This window comes from Microtus oregoni, unplaced genomic scaffold (assembly GCF_018167655.1).
Source record: "Microtus oregoni isolate MIOR12 unplaced genomic scaffold, Mior012 000006F_ref0000085, whole genome shotgun sequence".
Taxonomy (NCBI): Eukaryota; Metazoa; Chordata; class Mammalia; order Rodentia; family Cricetidae; genus Microtus; species Microtus oregoni.
In genome coordinates, this window is record NW_024543065.1 from 60,654,964 (window position 1) to 60,671,404 (window position 16,441).

The 16,441-nt window shown below is 48.3% G+C and overlaps 2 protein-coding genes across 3 annotated transcripts in view; one reads left to right on the plus strand and one right to left on the minus strand.

Moving 5' to 3' along the window:
• Positions 1 to 64: 64 nt before the first annotated feature.
• On the minus strand, positions 65 to 6,203 carry Faap24 (FA core complex associated protein 24). Its single transcript, XM_041654090.1, has 4 exons — positions 5,681 to 6,203; positions 4,798 to 4,937; positions 4,321 to 4,473; positions 65 to 973 (listed from the first exon to the last, which is right to left on the minus strand). Exons 1-4 carry the CDS (start codon positions 5,784 to 5,786, stop codon positions 725 to 727), a joined length of 648 nt encoding a protein of 215 aa, XP_041510024.1. The 5' UTR covers positions 5,787 to 6,203; the 3' UTR covers positions 65 to 724.
• A 92-nt stretch (positions 6,204 to 6,295) lies between these two features.
• Positions 6,296 to 16,441, plus strand: part of Cep89 (centrosomal protein 89) — a 49,516-nt gene continuing 39,370 nt past the window's right edge. The window contains exons 1-4 of one of the 2 annotated variants that reach the window (XR_005974528.1): positions 6,296 to 6,612; positions 10,098 to 10,204; positions 12,946 to 13,104; positions 15,090 to 15,270. Coding sequence is in view for 1 of the 2 variants with exons in the window: in XM_041653863.1 (XP_041509797.1) it covers positions 6,574 to 6,612; positions 10,098 to 10,204; positions 12,946 to 13,104; positions 15,090 to 15,270 (486 nt within the window). In the remaining variant the exon portion in view is untranslated. The remainder of the gene's footprint in view (positions 6,613 to 10,097; positions 10,205 to 12,945; positions 13,105 to 15,089; positions 15,271 to 16,441) is intronic. The other variant, XM_041653863.1, reaches the window with a different exon arrangement.

Sequence of the window (16,441 nt, forward strand, 5' to 3'; positions counted from 1 at the left end):
CACGCCTTTAATCCCAGAACTTGGGAGGCAGAGGCAGGCGGATCTCTGTGAGTTCGAGACCAGCCTCGTCTACAAGAGCTAGTTCCAGGACAGGCTCCAAAACCACAGAGAAACCCTGTCTCGAAAAACCAAAAAAAAAAAAAAAAAAAATTTTTTTTCTTTGCTTTTATTTTGTTTGGATTATTTCTTCTGAACTGTTATTCGTCTAAGGCACAAAATGTTTTTATTGTGTTGAGAGGGGAGGAAGCAGGAATGAAGGAAGAGAGGCGTTTGTTTACATTGGCAGGGACTCCAGAACACAGGTACCTGCCGTGTGCGGAGAAGACCTGAGCTGTGACCCTGACATGGAAACACGGGCACTCCCACAGTGCCCGGTCCTCACAGCATCTGGAACCTCACAGGACCTCTCAATGGCAGCTGCAAGGGAAGGTGCGCATAGAAACCTGCTCGAGCTGGCTGCTGCTGCTGCTGCTGCAGTGACTCTGGCTCTCTCTGGATATCCCCTCGGGATCCTTTTCATCTTAGCAGAATTGGGTAGTGCCACCCACGGTACCCGAGGCCCATAAGGTCGCTCCTGGACCGACAACAAGGCAGGCAAGCGCCATCGGTCCTCACTTTGTCTTTCGCTTGTTGCCACTGAGAGGAGGACATTTTTCTTCCTTTTTAAATACGAAACCAGACGCTGTAGTTTCTAAAGGAGGAAAAGTGAGCTGCGGGGCTGCTGTCACCGCGGCTGGGTGAAGAAGGTGTGGATTTGCTGTGCTACCGCATGTCCGACAACCTCCTGGAGTTCTTGGACGGAAGCGTTACTCAGTTGCTGGATGGTCGGAAACTTCTGGAGCAGAAGAGGAGCCTTAACTTTTCCCACCCCTGGGATCTGCTGCACCGTCTGAACAAGGGACAGCTCGGAGAGCATACACCTCTTCTTCCTGAGGAAAGGGTTCCTGCTGGGCTCCCCGGTTTGCTCCTGAACCTGGAAGGGAAAATTAAAGAAAAGCACATGGGCGCCCTCTGGTGGAGACAGTTTCTGTAAGAAATGTGTGCCCGTGGTTTGTGTGTGTGTGTCCATTCTCATGCGTGCCTGTGGTTTATGCGTGTGTGTGTGTGTGTGTGTGTGTGTGTGTGTATGTATGTATGTGTGTGTGTGGCCATACTCATGTCCATGCCTGGGTGTGGGAGCCAGACACTGACACTGGGCGGCTTCCTCTATTGCTCTTTACCTTATTTTCGGAGGCAGGGTCTCCTACCACTGGCTCTTTACATGAGTTGTGGACTCTCAGGGACTTGGCTCTCATATCTGTGGCAGCTGCTATACCGACTGTGCATTTCCGCAGCCCCCTTAACACAGCTTTTCCATTTAGTTCACCTTATGGGTTTTCACATGCCAGAAATACAAATTCTTAGATACTGGTGAGATTATTTAAATAGATGAAAAAAAGTAAAAAAAAAAATAATTCAGAGAAATGTTTAAAACAGGAGCTGTAGCAGCTTGCCTAACGAAAGAGAAGCCCGAGTCACATGAGGTAGTATGTACCTGCAATCTCAGCACTGGGAGGCTAAGGCAGACGTAGCTCTGGGAATCTGGGACCAGCCTGGTCTATGTTGTGAGTTCTAAGCTAGCCAGGCTTACACAGTGAGACCCTGTGTCAAAGAACAAATTAGGAGGTACCAAGGGTGTGATGACAATTGACTATAACACCTGCCACTCTGCTAACAAAGCACATTTGACTGGAGGACAAAGGTCGCCGACATTCCTCAGCAAGAGTGTGTCCCTGCTAGGACTTCTGCAGCTCTCAAAGGAGAGACAGACCCTCAGCTACCCCTCAGCTACCCCTCAGCTACCCCTCAGCTACCCCTCAGCTAGAGGCAGTTATACCTTACACCCAGACTGACGTGAGCATTCTCCTACAGGCAGAATACTGGAGATGGTAGAGAGAAGTCAGGACGCCATGGCCTGCCTGCATTTCCAATTTACTTCCCAACCCTAGGTGCTCATCCACTTAACAGCAGTAACCCAGGGGCTGGTCAAGGTGGCTGCACATGTCTGGAATCCAGGCAAAGGTGGAAGGAGAGGGTGGATCCCATGAAGTTGTCCTCTGACCTCTACAAACATGCCATGACATGTGTGTCTATATACATATAGTGCACGCAAATCATGATTTTAAAAAATAAACCTTAGTAACATAATAACTCACATACCAAAATATACTCAGGCCCTACCCTGGTCAGAGGTAAACCGCATATATCACATTTCCCCCCACAGCCAGGAATTGAGCTTGGCCTCAAGTGGTCTACCTCAGAGTTAGATATAATCTAATCCTGTCACTTTTTTTTTTTGAGACCGCCTTACTGTGTAGCCCAGATTAGCCTCAAAGCTGGACTATAGGCCTGCTCCATGAACCTGCCTCCCGACACAATTTTTATTACTTAATGTATTTATTTGTTTGACTTTTGTGAATTGTTATTGGGGCTTGTCGTGGATGGGAAATGCTCTCTTACATTGGGGGAGGCATGCATGTGCCATCGCATGCATGCAGAGGCCAAATACAATTTGTGGGAGCAGACTCTCTTCTTTCACCGTATGCGCTCTAGGGATGGAACACATGAGCTTCAGGGGGTTCACTTCAGAGCGAGCCCCACTAAACAACTGGCCAGCCCTTGACACTTTTGCAAAGGTTCCCCAGGAGAGCCAGGTATGGCATAATGCCAGACTCCCAGTACAGGAAGCTCACATAAGTGTGAAGTCAGCCTGGACTTTGTGAGAAGCTGCAAGCCAACCCGGGCTCCATCGTGAGACCTGGTATCCAAGAGCAAACAAGCTCCCCAGAAAAGTGTGATGAGCAGAGGGACTGAACACTCAGGAGCAGAGCAATCAAGACACCAACGACATCTACTTTTGTTGTGTGTGTGTATTCGTGCAGGGAATGCACATTTGCATGCAGGCAAAGACCAGAGGTCAACCTTGAGTGCTGTTCTTCAGGCTCCATCCACCTGTGGTTTGAAGCAGGGCCTAGGCTGGCTGGCCGGCAAGCCACAGGCATCTGCCTACCTCCCCAGGGCTAGGATTACATGTGTGTTGTCAGGCCCAGCATTTTCACACGAGTTTGGGAGAGGTCAGACTTAGGTCCTCATGCTTGTGTAGCAAGTGTTCTAACCACTAAGCCCCCCCCCCCCCCCCCGGCTCAGGATTATTTAAGAAATAAATGCGGGGTTGGAGAGATGGCTCAGTGGTTAAGAGCACTGACTGCTCTTCCAGAGGACCCAGGTTCAATTCCCAGCATCCACGTGGCAGCTGTCTGTAACAACTGTCTGTAACTCCAAGATCTCACACCCTCACACATACATGCAAACAAAACACCCATGCAAATAAAATGAAAATATTAAAAAAAGAAATAAATATAGTAAGTCTATATACAATGGTGGTAAACATTTGTGATTCAAAGGAATAGAGAAGTAGAATCAGGAGGACCAGGAGCTCAAGGCCAGCCTGGGCTACAGGAGGTGCTATGGGGGAGGGGGGCACCCCAAAAACAAAGAACAAACCAAGAAAGTGTGATACTTAAACAATGACATGCTAGAAAAACACAAAGGGGCTGCCAGCTGCCAGTTTCTAGTACAAATGCAGGATAATGATAGCACCAGGGCAGCCTGGAGGCCAAAATCAGAGCCCCAACTTGTTCCCTTTGTAACCATCATCAGTGCAAAGGTTTCACAAAATCAGAGAGGTGTCACTTGGTTGGCACAGTATTTGCCTTGCATGCGGTAAGCCCTGGGTTCAATCTCCAGCACTGCCTAAAACCCAGTGTGGTGATACACGCCTGTAAGCTCAGCTACAAGAGACCCGACGTCAAAATTATTTTGAGAAGGCCAGGTGCTGCACACCTTTAATCCCAGCACTTGGGAGGCAGAGGCAGGCGGATCTCTGAGTTCAAGGCCAACCTGGTCTACAACACAAGTTCCAGGACAGCTAGGGCTACAACAGAGAAACCCTGTCTCGAAAAAACAAACAAAAACAAAATAAAAAAATGTTTAGGGCTGGAGAGATTGTTCAGCAGTTAAGAGTACTGGTTACTTTTCTAGAAGACCAGGGTTCAATTCCCCGCACCCACATGGCAGCTCGCAACTCAGTTCTAGGAGAGCTGGTGCCCTCACACAGACATACATGCAGGTAGAAACACTAACGCACATTAAATAAAAATAAATCTTAAAAAATACTTAGAGAAACCAACCCCACTATAATAAAGGCAGCTTTGGTAAGGATCAGAGGCAAATAGAGAATCTCCTGGGCGGGAAGTTGGAAAGGAAGAACCGGGTACTTACCAGCTGGATAATGAGGCAGGATGCTTCCAACTGGTTGGCCACTGGGAGCAACACCATCCCAAGGTCGAGCACGGTAAACTTCTGGACTGCTGAGAAGTACTGGTCACTTATCTGCGTTTTTTCAACTATTACGATCCCTTGAAGATGCCCAGACTTCAAGAGAAAAGACAGCAAGTGATTTGGTAGCACACTCCTTTTAAAGTTCAGAAACTCTGGAGGTGGATGGTCCTTGAACTTCCCACAGGGCAGGGAACCCTGATTGCTCTTTGGGCTGATGAGGGAGGGGGACTTGGTGGGGGAGAGGGAAGGAAATGGGAGGCGGTGGCGGGGAGGAGGCAGAAATCTTTAATAAATAAATAAAAAATAAATAAAAAAAATAAAGTTCAGAAACTCATCCCTTAGGGCTTGGGAAGGTTGAGAGGGGTGATGGAGATGCAGGGAGATGTTGGAGTTCGGCACCTTGGATTCCGTACTTACATTTCTAACACGAACAAGTCTCTTTCTGTAGCCATGTCCGGCCACCAAATCCGCCTCAGTGACATAGAGGATGCAAGATCTGCTGGACAGGTAAAAATCTGCCAATGGCAGACCCTCCTCAAACGTGAGTTTAACTTTTCCTTAAAACACAGACAAGAAAAGTGATTAGGAATTCCAGATAATAAGGAGTTATCTGTTGCTACAGTGAGAATGTGCTTTTTTAAAAATGTGTGTGGTGTGTGTGTGTAGACATGTGTGCACATGTGTGCAGGTACCCGGAGAGGCCAGAAGAGAGCATCAAATCCTCTGAAGCAGAATTAAAAGCAGTAATGAGCAGCCCAATGGGGGTCCTGGGGATGGAGCCATCTCTAAGGCCTCTTTTTAATTAAAAAAAAATGATGTATATATTTTACTTGCATTTATGTCTGTGCACATCTGCGTGTCTAGTGCCCCAAAGCTCAGAAGAGGGAGGAGTCTGGGCCACCACGTGAGTATATTAACTTATTTATTTGTTTATTTATTTATTTATTTATTTATTTATTTTGGTTTTTCAAGACAGGGTTTCTCTGTAGCTTTGGTGCCTTTCCCGGAACTAGCTCCTGTAGACCAGGCTGGCCTCAAACTCACAGAGATCCGCCTGCCTCTGCCTCCCAAGTGCTGGGATTAAAGGCGTGTGCCACCACTGCCCGGCTTTATTTATTTATTTAGGGACAGGCTGTTATAGTCCTAGCTGGCCTCGAACTTGAATGTAGCTCAGGTTGGTCTCCAACTCAATCCCTGCCTCAGTCTCTGGAGGAAGGAACATCACCATCCCCAGCGTTCCTCCTTCCCCTTTAATGTGATGGGAAGAAAGGAGTATGACAGAAGGCAGCCACTCACTAACCTTGCAGCTCCTGAGCCAGTTGGGACCCGCGCCACTTCTCATTGGCCACAATATGCCCCAGTGGCACGTGCACGGAACCTGTACCACCCGGAGAGTTCCTTTCCATCCGCGGTTTTGGTCTAATGGAAAAAACACAAGACCCCACTAGAGCGGGTTCTACACTAAGTCCCGGCTTCTCTGGGAGGATCTGCGGAGTGGCTTTTCAGTCATTGATTTCTATCAGCCGAAATAAAAATTCCAGAAATTTCTTCTTTTAAGAAAATAAACTAGGTCTTATTATGAAGCTCGGCTCTCTACTGACAGCTGGCTGGTAGCTCAGGCTGGATTCGAATTCAGCCTCCCAAGGGCTGGAATGACAGCCGCGCGCCACCACGCCGGGGTAAATTCAGAAGAATCCTGTCGTAGTCAGTCCGTTCCTCCTTTTAAGCACCTTCTTGAGATTTGGTGTCCTAACAGGGCGCTGAGGGTAGTTCCTCCGTCCAGTCCCTATGAGAGGCTGAACCAGCAGGAAAGCTCACGGTGCCGGGATCTGGAATCTCCGTGCACAGCACCTGAAGCCATGCCACTTCCGTGTTCCCACAGTCCGGCCTCCCCATATTTATTTCTGCCCGCCTTCTTCAATGTAGGATTGGCTAATTTTACAAGATTGACTTCTAGCATAACCAGTAATAGAACGGAAGACTCAGCTTGCCTCCTCATTGGCTGGAATTTGAATGACGCCTTGTTACGTTGTCAGGAGCAACGAGTGAGAGTAAAATTGACTTTGATTGGTCGAGACTCAGAACAGAGCCAATGGGAGGCATGGTTGTTTTGAAGTCTCTGGGTCCACGGGAGCTGGGCTGTCCTCCTGCTAGTCCTGGACCGGGTACCGAAGCCCACATCCCACAATCAGGATGCTCCTCAGCTTCCGCAGGAACCGCCGGAGCCAGTTCGTGAGTAGGGCATGCTTTTTCAGGCCTAATGTGGGAGCGAGACTGTGGCACTGCCCGAGAGCATTCAGTTCCAGAAGCCCTGACTTCGTGTTCCAAAGAATCCTTCATCTCCGGAGTCCGCCACGTCCAGGAATCACTGTCTCCCCGTCAGGCTTCTCCCCTTGGCCGGGAGTTCACTCCCATCTTACTTAAAACTGCTCCGTGGTCGGATATCCCCGCAGGGAAGTTGTTCTTACCTCCTCCCCGCACCACGTACTCGCCTTAGCCGGTCGATCGCATTTGCCCATCCTTAGGTCATACCCACCCCGACCTCGGCCTCTGTCCATCTGGACTGCTTCGTAATCAGCTCTTTCCTAGGTTCTCTGTTTTCACCTCAGAGGTTTCCGAGGTTTGCTGTCTGCAGAGCAATGACGGGGACTTTTAAACCCGCAGATCTGAACCTGCCACTGCCGTTAGTAGACCTCCCTGTTCCCCGCCCCACCACACCCTCACTCTGGCATTTTCTGTTCCTGTGTCTGGTTGCGTCCTTCCAGATCTTCTTCAGACCACTGTGCCACCGTGTGACATGCATTATCTTCCTAGACTCATTCTCTGATCCCTTGCTGTGTTATTTTTCTGCTTCTGTTTGGTTTTGAAACAGGGTCTTAACTGTGTAGCTCAGGAAACTCCCCACAGTCCTCTTGCCTCTGTCCCTGAGTGCTGAGATTTCGGTTTTATGCCATCACACGTGGTTTTCACTCATTTTTCTAGGATGTTGACTCCAGCAGTCCATGGGCACACACACCCTTCCCTCCCACTACAATCTGTTAATCATGCCAACTTGATTTTGTGGTGCTCGGGATCCTTTTCCTTTCAGGCTAGGAATAGTAAGTATAGCACACACCTTTAATCCCAGCACTCTGAAGCCAGGGGTAGGCAGACCTCTGTGAGTTCAAGGCCAGCCTGGTCTGTATAGTGAGTTCCAGACTAATCAAAGCTACACAGTGAGACCCTGTCTCAAGGGAGGGGGGAAAAGTAACTACTCCAGGCCCTTTTGAGACACTTAGGCAAATATTCTGTCACTGAGCTACATCCTTATTGCAATAACCTTTTAAAAAGATGTATTTGTAATTATATGTGTCTTTTTTTTTTTTTTTTTTTTTTTGAGGAAGGGTTTCTCTGTGTAGCCTTGGCTATTCCGGAACTCACTCTGTAGACCAGGCCGGTCTCGAATTCACAGAGATCTGCCTGTGAGTGCTGGGATTAAAGGCACATGCCACTACCGCCTGGCTTTGCCTGTCTTAAGTGTGAGTTTGTGCACTTGCATGTGAGTCCCTGTGGAAGCCAGAAGCATTGGATTCCCTGGAGCTGCAGTTACGTGATGTTGGTGTCGGGAACTGGACTCGGGTCCTCTGGAAGAGTGGTATATGCTCTTAACCGCTGGGCCATTTCTCCAGCCCCCAGAAATAACTGGAAATGATGCACCCATCCCTTCTAACCTCTTTCCTGGCGTCAGTCACCTGCCACTATGGTTCTGTCAGTTCTCTTGTTCGTGTTGTCCCCTTTTCCAGTGTAGAGGCAGTGATGACCCATTCGTCATAACTGTGATCCCGCCCCCCAGGGAAACACCTGAGTCTCCTGAAGGGCTGGAGAGATAACAGCACTTGTTGCTTTGGCTTGGGTTCAACTTCCAGCCTCCATATGAAATGCCATTTCTAGGGGATCTGATGTCCTCTTCTGACCTCCACAGGCCCAAGCATGCACGTGATATGCATACATATGAGTAGACAAACATTCATACACATCAATAAATAAATATTTTTTAAAAAAGACAAACAGGGCTGGAGAGATGGCTCAGTGGTTAAGAGCATTGCCTGCTCTTCCAAAGGTCCTGAATTCAATTCCCAGCAACCACATGGTGGCTCACAACCATCTGTAAAGAGGTCTGGCGCCCTCTTCTGGCATTCAGGCATACATACAGACAGAATATTGTATACATAATAAATAAATATTAAAAAAAAAAGACAAACCCTGAATGAACCTTTCTCTCCTTGGGCCTTGATTTCCCTTGCTCCTTGCCATTTCGCATAGTTCTGTGTTCTGTAACACCCGTGTGGGTGTTTTCCCACTCTGTGCCCCCGAGGATGAAGACAGAGCATCTTTGCTGTTGTCATCGCAGCCTGCCTCTAGCAGGTGCAAGTGAGTGGCTGGTGCTCAGAAAACATATGTAGTAAAAGGGGCGGCGGGGCTGCGTCCCCAGCATCCCGGCTGCCTGGCTAGCTTATGCCCGAAATAACAACACACAAACTGTATTCATTTAATCACTGCTTGGCCCATTTCTATCTAGCCCTTACTGGCTAATTCTGATATCCCGATCAACCCATTTCTAATAAACTGTAGCACTGGTCTTACCGGGAAGATTCTAGCCTATGTCCATCCTGGGTCGGCGCTTCATAGCATGCGTCTGCCTGGGAGCGGGGCATGGCCTCTCTCTGAGGCATCTGTTCCCAAGAGGAGAGCTGTGGAGTCTGAGCTCACTTCCTCTTCCTCCCAGCGTTCTGTTCTGTTTACTCCTCCCACCTATCTTCTAACCAATAAAATGGGCCAAGGCAGTTCCTTTATTAGCCAGTGACCTTCCTCCATCAAACATAGGCATGGCTCAGATGCTCAAAAGACACCCCCGCCCCCAGGTCCCTAAAGTGGAGTGGGGTTCCCTCTGACTTCCGTCATGTGTAAGGGCCTGCTTTCCTTACTGTGCATCTTCGAGATGAGCCACCTGGAGTCAAGCTCTTATCAGACCTGAGTCAGATGCTCCCTTCTAGAGCTGCTCAGGGGTGGGAAGGCCTGGGTGACTTCACTGGGGACAGTCCTGTGCGTTGGAAGCCTGGAAGGGAACGGTCAGTGTGTTAGCGACTTTTCTTGTTGGCTATGACCTGATAAGAAATAACCTGTGGGAGCAGAGGTTTAGTTTGGTTCCTGGTTTTAAGGGGTTATGGCCTGTCGTAGTGGGGAAGGTGTGGCAGTGGGTGGTTCCATGGTGGCAGGAGCATGGAGTGGGTGCTGCCTCACATCTGGGCAAACAAGGAAGCAAAGAAAAACCAGTGCTGTTGCTCAGCTTATGCCCCGTTTCTTCTGTGTAAGCCCCCAGTTCCATGAGTCGGTTCTCTTCATACCTAGGGTAGGTTATCCCAGCTCTGTTAGTGCTCTCTGGAAAACAGAGACCCCCAAAGGTGTGCCTTGTCCTGCACCCTGTGTTGACTAACCCAGCCACGCCGGCCCTTGAAGTCAGTCAGGAAAGCTGCGGTGAGGGGGACAACGAGAGGGCTGCCTCGGTGGGCCGCGTGGTAGTGTGCCCTGCTGCGTGCACTGCCTTGATGAATGGCAGTTGGGAACGACAGGGGACAGGACTGGATCCCTGGTGTGGCCTCGGCTTGGGAGGTGGAGGTGGGGCGGGACCCAGTTGATTTCCTCCTCCCAGAGATCTGCCTTGGGTGTCGTTTGTGCAGAATCACATCATCCATGGCTTCCTCCCAGCAGCCAGCATTGCTCCGAAGCCAGCTGTGCCACGCACACCTCCTCCCCGAAGCCCCAGGCCGTCTCCAGAGAGACCCAGGTAGGTCTCAAGACCATCAAGTACTAAACCCTGGCCAACGGGTCACAAGTAGAGGGGCTAGAATCATACCCTTGGCAATATTTACCGCTGTTCCATGGTACGTAATCCAGCTTCTCCAAGGAATGATGGACGTACTGGGGGTCTGTGTCCTCCAGTGTAGGATCTCAGATTTCATGATTGGATGCAGTTTGTGCTTATTAAACAGAGAGCACCGAGTTTAAGTCAATCCTTCCTTCTCTCCCTTCCTTCTTTCTCCAGGGAACGGAAGCCAGGGCCTTGCCTGTGCCCTGCATCTCAACCATGTGTTCATCAGGTTAATGGTGCTTTCAGGAGAACTATGCAAAAACTTCTTTCTTTCTAGATACTGCTCTGCCTTGTGTTTGTTTGTTGTTTTTCAAGGTGCTTTGTCTTTGTAGCCCTGGCTGCTCCAGTACTCGCTCTGTAGACCAGGCTGGCTGCAAACTCAGAGATCTACCTGGGTCTGCCTCCAGAGTGCTGGGATTAAAGGCATGTGCCACCACCTCTGGCTGCAATTTCGCCTCTTAAAAGAACCACTTTGTGTTAAAAGAAGGAACATGTTTCCTGCCAGGAACTGGTGTTCCTCATCTCCTTGTGCTCGGTGTACCAGACAGCCAACTCCCTTTCCATTCCTGGGACCACTGCGTGTATCTGTCAAGATTTTAGACACTAGGGAACTTTAGACTTGTTTTGTTAGTTTTTTAATAGGGTCTTGTAGCCCAGGTTGACTTTGCATTCAAAGCCATTCTCCAGCCTCAGCCTTCTAAGAGCTGAGTTTATAAGTGTGAGCCACCATGCCTAGCTAGTCTGATTTTTTTTTTTAATTGTTGCTGTTCTTTAAAATTTTTAAATTTAACCAGGCAGTGGTGCTGCACGCCTTTAATCCTAGCAGTCACGAGGCAGAGACAAGCGGATCTCTGTGAGTTAGAGGCCAGCCTGGTCTACAGAGCTAGTTCCAGGACAGGCTCCAAAGCTACAGAGAAACCCTGTCTTGAAAAACAAAACAAAACAAACAAACAAACAAACAAAAACCCAAATTTAAATTATGTGTATATACCTGTGCCTTTGTGTGTGTGTACTTGGATGCAGGTACTCTTGGATCCAGTCCCTTGCAGCTGGTGCTACGGGTGGTTGTGAACCACCCGGCGTGGGTGCTGGGAACCAAACTCAGGTCCTCTGCAAGAGCAGTGCGTGCTCTTTCACTTATGAATCCACATCTAGTCTGTTTTTAAGCCATAGAATACAATGATTGAGTTATTAACTGTTAGTAAGAAATAATCCCACTCCAGGGTGCCACTCTGTTTGGTCTTCTTTGGTACTGGGATATTCTGTGCCTTTGATTAGAACATAAACTCTGAAGGGCGGGGCACAGGACTTGCTGAGTCAGCATTTACCCAGCATACACAAGCTCGTTCCTGGATTCTGGCCCTAACACTGGAGTAGGAACAACCTTTGCGGTGTTCTGGTGTTTGATATTTCCTGCAGCACTAACACGGATAGCCGTTATTAGTGAGCACTCTGTGCCTCTGTCATCTTCTGGGTAACGCTGTGAGAGAGCCTTGTACTCCTCTATATTTGGGGTCAGCTGTGAGGTTCGGGTGTTGATCACTGGCTTCAAATGTCAGGGCAGTAGACCCACCCACTACAAAGGTGGTCTGTCCAGCTCATCGGTGTTTGTGCTGTGTCATTGAGACAGCCTGGGCAGTAACTAGAGAGTTAGCTTCCTATTCCATTGTCAGCAAAGCAAAGAGATATTGCTTCGTAGTAAGCATGTTGTGAGCTCGTTATTGGCCTGAGACAGGTCTCTCATGGAATCAGAAGCTTGCCTTTTTGCTGCCTGGCTGGCCAGCTAGCACTGGAAATACAGACGTGTGTTTTAATGGATGGGTCTTTTCATCATTACAAGTCATGTGTGTATGTGTTTATTTACATTTATATATATACTTAAAGTCCAGATCTCACTATATAACCCAGGCTTATCAGGAACTCGCCATGTAAACCAGGCTGGCCCCCAACTCACAAAGATCCACTTGCCTCTGCCTCCCAAGTTCTGAAATAAAAAAACGTGTGTCACCACACCTGGCACAAGTCTTCCTTTATCAACTGTGTGGATTGACAACCTGGTGTGGTCACATCTTACCGACTAGAGAAAGTCTTTACATGTAGCGAGCTGTGTGGTGTCACACCTGATGGAGATGTATAATCAACTCCTGAGATGGCTAAGGCCTGACCTATGCTATGATCACGCAATGATAATCAGCTGCCTGCATATGCGTGAACCTATGGGCAGTGCCCACCTGGCAATCTGGGATTGGCAGCCCATGCCTACTTAAGGGCTGGGAGAGGTTTGCCCAGGAGAGAGGGAGAGAGAGAAGGAGAAGGAGGAGATAGATTGCTGTGAATAAAGTCCTGAAAACTGCTGCTAGAAGAGCCCCGGGTGTCGCGTTTTTCCTTGCTGGTCGAGGTAGAGATGTGACATTTACACATCAGTTAATTGCTCTAAGAATGGACGGCATAAATTTGACTCCTGCGGTCGATGAGAGAATGAAATGGGGATACCGATAGGCTATCATGGGCTGTCAACGAGATGGGCTATCCTGGGCTGTGAGTGAGCTGTCGGCTGCTAATCAGTCAGTCGCTGCAGTGGGTTAACCGTGTCAGCTCAGCCTGCAGCTTGAATGTCCGTCTGTTCCTCAGTGAGTCTGGGATGTTTCTGTTCACAGGTCTGCTCTAGCTGCGGTCATCCTGACGACCACGTTGACTGGACAGACGGTTGCCATTCCCCAGCCTCGCCAGAGGTCCCTGTCTGAGAGCGACGCCTCCTACGTTGAAAAAGACAGCATCATCGAGCCCTATGCCACCACCTCAGAGCTGAGGCTTCGGTAGGGACATATATAGCTGTGTGTCCTCTCGTGGTAGCAGAGGGCAGCTCCTGGGCCATGTGGTGATTATGGTCACCAGGCTTTTGTCACTTGTGTCTAGGAGGCACCGACAGGAACATTAATTGTTCTTTGATTTTTTTTTTTTTTTTTTTGAGACAAGGTCTTCTTGTATGGACTAGTATTTCCCAGGCAGGCAGGATTACAGCAGGGTGCCATGGGATTTTACATTTCTATCTTGACTCTAGCCAGTCCCAGTGGCTCTAGAAGCTGGGGCGGGGTGGGGTGGGGCTGACCTGGACAACGTATCTGGACCAGTATTAAAATGAAATCTTGACCCCATTTTGAAAACACTTTGGCTAGATTGAACTAAAAATATGGACGTGATCATAAAATTCACCGGAAGGAGAAAGGATATAAAATTATCAAAGGAAGAGAACTGAGTTAGCCCTGCCGTATCTTAAAGCAGGAGCTAAAGCAGCAAGAGGAGCATGGGTCACTCGTTCAGAGCAGAGGTGAGAGGCGGCCCTGACAGATCGGGAGGAGGACTTCAGTACCTCCACTAGCATGGTTTGAAAACCAATCAGCACAAGCCACACCCTGCTCAGTCCCTTGGGGATGAAAGGATTGTTCCAGATGGTCATCTGTGTTGAGACCATGAACTTGAGTGCCCGCCTGCTGCCGTGTACTTCTAAACTAGGAATTTAGAAGGTGAAATAAAGGTGGGGTGGGGGCGAGGGACCTGGAAATTGTGGTCCACATCTGTAATCTTAGCATTTGGGAGATGGAAGTTCAGGGCCATCCTTGGCTGTGTAGTAAATTTCTGGCCAGTTTAGACTATATGAGATCCTGTTTAAAAGAAAAACCAAACAACAAGAGTCATTATTTTCCAGTTCTAGGGGATCAGTCCTACGTCTTTCTACGTGCTAGGCAAAAGCTGCACCACTGAGCTGTGCCCCCAGCCAAAAGTCTCCTTCTTTTAGCCATCCATATGTTAAAAAGTGTACATATTCAAAACGAAATTAATAGAACAGGGTAAATTCTTTCAGTAAACATGAAAGCCAGTTTGTTTTGTTTTTGTTTTCAAGACAGGGAATTCTCTGTGTAGTCCTGGCTGTCCTGGAACTCACTCTGTAGACCAGGCTGGCCTCGAACTCACAGAGGTCCACCTGCCTTTGCCTCTCAAGTGCTGGGATTAAATTAAAGGCATGAGCCACCACAGCCTGGCTGTAAACAGGGTTTTAATTTTAATAGATAAAGCTTGCTTCAAATTGGACACATTAGAAGCAAACAAATTACAAAGGGACAATTGACAGCAGAAGAATGGTGGCTCAGGTAAATTACGGGAAATTGTTCAACTTCAGTAAGAAACACACGCACGCACACAACCATGCATGCACACAAGCACATACTCACCGGCGCACACACACATACACACAGGACGCATGCACAGATTGAGCTAGTTAAACCGTGTGGATAAGAAAACTGCTTCTACATGGCTCGGGGTTCAGGAAGTGATTTGTTGCATTGTTTGTTCACGCCGGGCGCAGCAACGTACCAGACCGTGGTTTGCTCTCTAGAACTAGTCCTTGCTGCATTTCAGGGTGTGTTCATAACAGTGAAAATCAGAGGAAGCCAGGCGGTGGTGGGCACGCCCTTAATCCCAGCACTTGGGAGGCTGAGGCAGGAGGATTAGGGGTTTGGGCCAGCCTGGGCTGTGTAGTGAGATCTTGTTTACAAAATAAATAAATAAAAATAAATGTGAAGCTGGGCGGTGGTGGCGCACGCCTTTAATCCCAGCACTTGGTGGCAGATGCAGGAGGATCTCTGTGAGTTCTAGGTCAGCCTGGTCTACAAGTGTTAGTTCCAGGACAGGCTCCAAAGCTAAACAAAAAAAAAAAAAAAAAAAAAAAAAAAAGTGATTCAATATCAGCATCAGGTGCTGAACTGCTTCTTTGCTTATTTTATTTGTTAATGACCTAACACAGGCAAAGCTGGCAGAATGCCCCAGAAAGAACCTCCTTGCGGTCCTTGGAGACTGTAGACCACGGGGAGGATGGGGATGCCGAAACGCACGTGTCAACCAGCTTCAGGGAGTCAGAGTCCAGCACCTGGAAGGATGTGGGAGATGGCAGAGATGCCGCATATGCTGTGCCTCACAGGAATCAGGTGACATCACCTTCCCCAGCCGCATCCCCGTGTTACCTCTGCATCAGCATGTTCTGTGCTGCTCCCATTGCTTCCGATGTCCCGCCCCTTTGTTCTCCTAAGTGCTCAGCCTTGCGTGTGTCTGTATGGAGGAAATGTAAACCTTTTTTGGTTTATCCTTGAAGTCAAGTGCTTCAAAGGCAAAGATCTTTGTGGGACTTTGTGGGATTCTTTTTTGCTATGCATGAATGTGTGGTATGCTTGTGTGTATATGTGTATGTGTGTGTGTAGTATGCTTGCGTATGTATACATGTGTAGTGTGTTTGAGTGCGTGTATGTGTGTGTGTGTGTGTGTGGTGTGCCGCTTGCATGTGTGTGTGCTTGTATGTGTGTGCTTTTGTTGTTTATTTGTTTTATTGAGTTTTTTTTTTTTTTTTTTAAGATTGGTTCTAACCGTATATCCTTGAGCTGGTTTGGTTGAAACTCGTTCTGTAGACCAGGCTGACCTCAGATTCACAGAGATCCACCTGCCTCAGCCTCCCAAGTGCTGGGATTAAAGGCATGCACCACCTCAATTGGCCTCTTACATTTTCTTGTCCAGATTTTGCCCAAGGTGACTCCCCGTCATGGCGTTGCACACATGACCACATGCTGCATTTGGGGAGGCTTGTGTTCACGTGACTGACATGAGAAGAGCTGTCGGGAGATTTGCATGTATTTGTTATGGTTGCTTAGTCCCAAGCTTTCTTTTGTTTCCTCAGGCTTTCCGCTCTTGCTTTTTTCCCTAAGTGTCGGACTTCTAACATTACACATTCATTTCCAACTCAATGTGCCTGGAGCCGTAGGACATATTCCTTTGAATGATGATTGTTAACCTATATGATTTTGAAATCATACCTAAATATGCATTTCCCCCTAATACCTTTTTTAGATTAATCATCTTATGTGTCTGAATCTTTGGCCTGTGTGTTCACCACATGCACGCCTGATGCCCAGGGAGGTCAGATCCTCTGGAACTGGAGTTACAGATGGTTGTCAGACACAATGTGGGTGCTGGGAACTGAACCCAGGTCCTCTGCAAGAGCAGCCAGTGCTCTTACCCACTGAGCCACCTTTGCAGCTCTCCCCAGTATCTTTTTGACTGACAGTCCTCATCCTCCCCTTTTTGTGACCGATTTCTTTCCAGTAAAAT

What these genes read in the sequence shown, in the direction of transcription:
- Faap24 (XM_041654090.1), bottom strand. Translation starts at nt 5,786, where the DNA reads ATGGAAAGGAACTCTCCGGGTGGTACAGGTTCCGTGCACGTGCCACTG. An exon ending in ACTGGCTCAGGAGCTGCAAG is followed by an intron (nt 4,938 to 5,680) that starts GTTAGTGAGTGG and finishes CTGTGTTTTAAG; the next exon opens with GAAAAGTTAAACTCACGTTT. An exon ending in CCTGCCTCATTATCCAGCTG is followed by an intron (nt 974 to 4,320) that starts GTAAGTACCCGG and finishes TTTCCCTTCCAG; the next exon opens with GTTCAGGAGCAAACCGGGGA.